This window comes from Trypanosoma equiperdum (genome assembly GCF_001457755.1).
Source record: "Trypanosoma equiperdum strain OVI genome assembly, contig: ctg_960, whole genome shotgun sequence".
In the NCBI taxonomy this organism is placed as follows: domain Eukaryota; phylum Euglenozoa; class Kinetoplastea; order Trypanosomatida; family Trypanosomatidae; genus Trypanosoma; species Trypanosoma equiperdum.
The window spans coordinates 8,234-11,281 of record NW_027124932.1 but is presented as its reverse complement, the minus strand read 5'-3'; the positions used below and the strand labels follow the sequence as shown (position 1 = coordinate 11,281).

Here is a 3,048-nt window from a genome sequence, read left to right as displayed (position 1 = left end):
ACTGAAGGTCATATTTAATTGGTTTATCATGTAATCATCGGCGAATGAGTCTACGGCCTCGTTTGATACGGTTATAGGTGAGACGGCTGGTGCCATCAGCGTGCGAACCTTTGCTAATAGTGCCTTATTTTCGCCGCTCTTGACATTAGCTTTGCTATTTGAGCTAATCAGGTAAAGTAGCACCGTCAGTGTTAAACCTAGTCTGTAGAATTTCATATCTTTGCTCGCTTAATGAGTTTAAACTTTACGATGGTGTTAACTGATGTTTTATAGTAATGGGTTATTGGTTTTCCGCTATTTTTGTGTAATCTGTTAGCCCCCCAAACACTTTCACGATTATGAAGAACAGATAATAACATTTGAGTTCGAGTATCTTTAGTTTTGAGCGTGACCGTTCCTGCGTAGGCAGCTTCCGGCGCCTTCATCTTGCCACGCTCCAGCTTTAACTTACATGTTGCGTTTCATTTAGCGTGTCTCCTTTAGCTTTTTGGCTCACTGGGCATGTAAAACGCTCTTCCAGGTCCGGATGCTGAAAAATCGCTTAACCGATAAAAAAACGAATTTATCAAAGTATAGAATTAACTTTTAAAAAGTAAAAGCTATATAGAAATAGAACTCACATAAATATGAAATATTATCTCTATTAAGCCTGCTGTAAATGATTAGTGGTTTCTTCTGACTCTTTGTTTGGTTGCTAATTATTCACATTTTATACGTTAAACCACTTCCCGCGTCACATCTATCGTGGCATATTTAACTTTTTTTAAATTTTAGATATTATTTTTGCCACTACCTCAAAAAATAACTCATCCTTCTGGCACACACTCCTTTTCTTTGCTATTCTATGGTCGTCTTCTGAGAAGCTATGATCATTGTCTGACAACTCTAAAAAGGCCAATTTCCCGTTCAATCTTCATCCCGGTAGCAATACGTTTCTATATACCACATCTCCTACTAGATGTACAGTGGCTTTGACCCATTTGGTTGCAAATGTGGCTAAGCGGTGTCGAATATTAGGTATTGACTTACATTTGTTCGTAAATTCTTGTGCTACTGCTTCCACTAACTTTGCTGTTACATTAGATTCAAATGTTACTGTTTCTCTTCCTATACCTTTTTTGCCCACATGTAGCTTCCTTGTAGCATATCCTCCGTTGATACAATGCCTTCATCCCTTTATATACGTTAGAAAGTCTCCAAAATAATCCTTACATTTCTGTTTACTCCACAACGTCTCTCATTGCGGGATCACAACCACTTTTTTCAGAATGAGAATACACACTCACAGAAAACTTATATTATTATTATTATTATTATTATTATTACTACTTATTATAATATTTTCGTATATGCACTCACAACACTCTCCTATTATTATCATTATCATTATTATTATTATTATTATTATTTATTATTTTACACACAAACACTCACAACACTTTCACATCAATATCATCGTTACTAATAATATTACTAATACACCTCCAACTAATTTCTATGAAATACACATAATTAGAATACTAATCATTTTCATTCCATATCCTTCACCTATCTTGCACAAATATGCAACTTTCATGCGTATTTTACTAAATTATTAGATATTTTATACTTTCTATTTTTTAAAATTTACATATTTTTATCAGAAAGCGTTAAAACATATCAAAATTTAGAAAAGTTTTATAAAATTGATAAATATCATAAAGTTGAGTAAAATATCCTTATAATGCTAAAATTCTACAGAACTTACAAAAATAGCAGCAATCATAATCAATTTCTTATGGACGAAAAAACTGGAATATTTGAACTTTTCTTCTATCTATCTGCAATTAGCTTTTTCCCCTGCTGCTAATCCCTCATTTTCTTTTTCACAGTTTGCTTTGTCTTTGTGTCTTGTGCACCTATCTGAGGCAGTTGATGTCTCTTCAATTTGAGCTTGTGTTACAGGGGCACCACTTTTTTAGACTTTTGTTTTATTATATACACATCTTTTACCCTCATCTTTTGCTTTATCATAAGTACAGAAATCCTTTGAATCACAATCATGTTGGCTAGCGTGGTGTTTGTTGCATTCTTTTTGTTTTTCTCCTGTTGCCTTCACATCCTCGTCCGGTTTTCTAGTTGCGAGTTCATTTTCGAGTTTGTCTTTAGTCTGCGTGACTGCTAAGGTGACTCGCAGAAGAAGCTTTGTTAATGTTGGCACTCCAGTGATATCGCCGAGTCTTGTGTCTTGTGTCACTCCTAGGTCGCCGTTCTTTAGTGGGTGCTTTTCGAAGTTTTCAATGAATTTTTCTATTCTTTTGCTTATCGGTTTGGCAAATAGCCTTAGCGTGTTTGTTTGTGGTGTTTGTTGTCCTCTGTTTTTTGGTTCTGATAGGATTGCCGTTACGGCCTGTTCGAGCTCCGCTGCTGGTGTGTTGTCGTCTGTTTTGATGTCGTGTTGAGAAGTATCTAGCTTATCGAGTGCGTCCATGGTCATGAAAGCATTCTTCCATATCTTGTGCTTGTGGTCGGTCGCTGTTTTGAGGGTGGCTATGTGCGTCCCGGTCTGCTGGGCATCAGCCTTTGCTGCCTCGAAGAGGCCGCCCCCGTAGGTTACGCTCTCAGCTGTTTGTGGCTCGCCTCCGCCGAAACCGTCGGCGTTGACTTTGGGTAAGTTGCAGTTTTTGCTATTAGTTTGTTTTGTTGACCCCTTCGCTGTGGGTATTGGTTCTTTTCCTAGTCCAGTTGCGGTCAGTATACCAGGTTTAAAATAGCCTCGTTGCGTCTGCTTGCGGTCTAAGCTGCATACAACACTTGATATTGCCCCACCCGTCTTGGTCGCTGGGCTACCGTTGTTTCCATCCCCTGTTTGTAGACGTCCGTGAGAGGCGCCTTTCGCTTGCCACATCAGTTCGAGCAGCTCGTCGACTCGTCCTTTGGCGTAGTAGTTGGCAGCTGCGGCTTCGATCGCCTGTCCGGCCGTTGCTATTAGGCCTGCGTTTGCTGCTGTCTCTGATTTTTCTTGTAACCACAGTGCGAGAGCTGCTGCTTTTGTCCTTTCCGTTTCGG

General features: G+C 38.9%; 1 protein-coding gene across 1 annotated transcript; it reads right to left on the bottom strand.

Annotated features, from left to right (window-relative positions):
- Positions 1-1,957: 1,957 nt before the first annotated feature.
- On the bottom strand, positions 1,958-2,887 carry TEOVI_000532800 (variant surface glycoprotein (VSG), putative; the record flags this gene model as incomplete). Its single annotated transcript, XM_067227378.1, has 1 exon — positions 1,958-2,887. One exon carries the CDS (start codon positions 2,885-2,887, stop codon positions 1,958-1,960), a length of 930 nt encoding a protein of 309 aa, XP_067083479.1.
- Positions 2,888-3,048: the final 161 nt, after the last annotated feature.